Source organism: Antedon mediterranea, chromosome 5 (assembly GCF_964355755.1).
Source record: "Antedon mediterranea chromosome 5, ecAntMedi1.1, whole genome shotgun sequence".
NCBI lineage: Eukaryota > Metazoa > Echinodermata > Crinoidea > Comatulida > Antedonidae > Antedon > Antedon mediterranea.
Window position 1 is genome coordinate 25,630,194 of NC_092674.1, and position 1,038 is coordinate 25,631,231.

A 1,038-nucleotide genomic window follows, 5' to 3' on the forward strand; every position below is an offset into this window, starting at 1 on the left:
CACTAGTACTACTATAGTTAGTAAAGTTTTTCAATTAAAAACAATTTATTATATGCATGTTATGTTATTATAACCTAATAAAATAAATTCCAAGCCAAATAATCAGGATTTTTTTTCATATCCCTTTATTGAGATTCAGGAGGATAACTTTAAATTTAACAGGAGCGTCTCAATTATCTTGAGACTTTGTGAGGTCTTACTGTACTTTGAAAAGATGTGTGATTATTACCTCAAGTAAATTGTCAGCATTTACAGGACCCTGACTACATTGTAGGCACAACAATACGTCTCTGCAGGTTTCTGTGAAGATGTCTTGTGGAAATGTGTGGATGACCTCAACGGCTTTTGAAAAACCTACATGCATGGAATAAACTTACATTCTAAAAATCAATTTACTTAGTTTATTTTCTATTTTTACGTACAAAGGTGATCTGTCATATACAGTGTTAACTGTTTTCTACGCACATTGATATAAAGCTAAATGAATTACTACTCTCGATCTGGGACGGCTTATATTATTATTAGGCCGAAACGACTCGACAAACAATGACAGATTGGATCGTACTGCCGGTTCTACTCCTTTTATTTATACAGTATTTCCAGAGAGGTCGTGTGGCCTAGCTAGCCCCTAAGTGCTACACAGTAGGGCCTTCCCAGGTTAATAAGCTGTTTCGGTATCTAAAATACACATTTTTTAATATCTGGGACTATTCTATATCTATAAAAAGTAAGAAGAAACCAGGTCTAGCTGAATTAATTGAATTTAATTCTACCTTTTGGTACGCATACAAGGATCGCCATGTTTCGTCCGCCGACGCGTGAGGATGATATCATAGGGCGCCCTCTATGTTATCAGTTCTTTCTTACTGCTGCTCACAAGTTACACTTTACAGTGAGTATCAAACTGGTGGATGTACGAAAAAAAAAGCTGCACTTTGGTGTAATATTTTGCACCAGCAAAAACATGTGAAAAAGATGTTACTCTTTAGCTTTATAAATAGTGTTGGCTTTTTAAGTAAAAACAAAACAATTTTTTTC

At 34.8% G+C, this 1,038-nt stretch overlaps 1 protein-coding gene across 1 annotated transcript in view; it reads right to left on the bottom strand.

Moving 5' to 3' along the window:
• Positions 1-809, bottom strand: part of LOC140050079 (COMM domain-containing protein 6-like) — a 32,932-nt gene extending 32,123 nt beyond the window's left edge. The window contains exons 1-2 of the mRNA XM_072095089.1: positions 774-809; positions 230-354 (exon numbers count right to left, since the gene is read on the bottom strand). Of these exons, the coding sequence (XP_071951190.1) occupies positions 230-354; positions 774-801 (153 nt within the window). The 5' untranslated portion in view covers positions 802-809. The remainder of the gene's footprint in view (positions 1-229; positions 355-773) is intronic.
• Between the last annotated feature and the right edge of the window lie 229 nt (positions 810-1,038).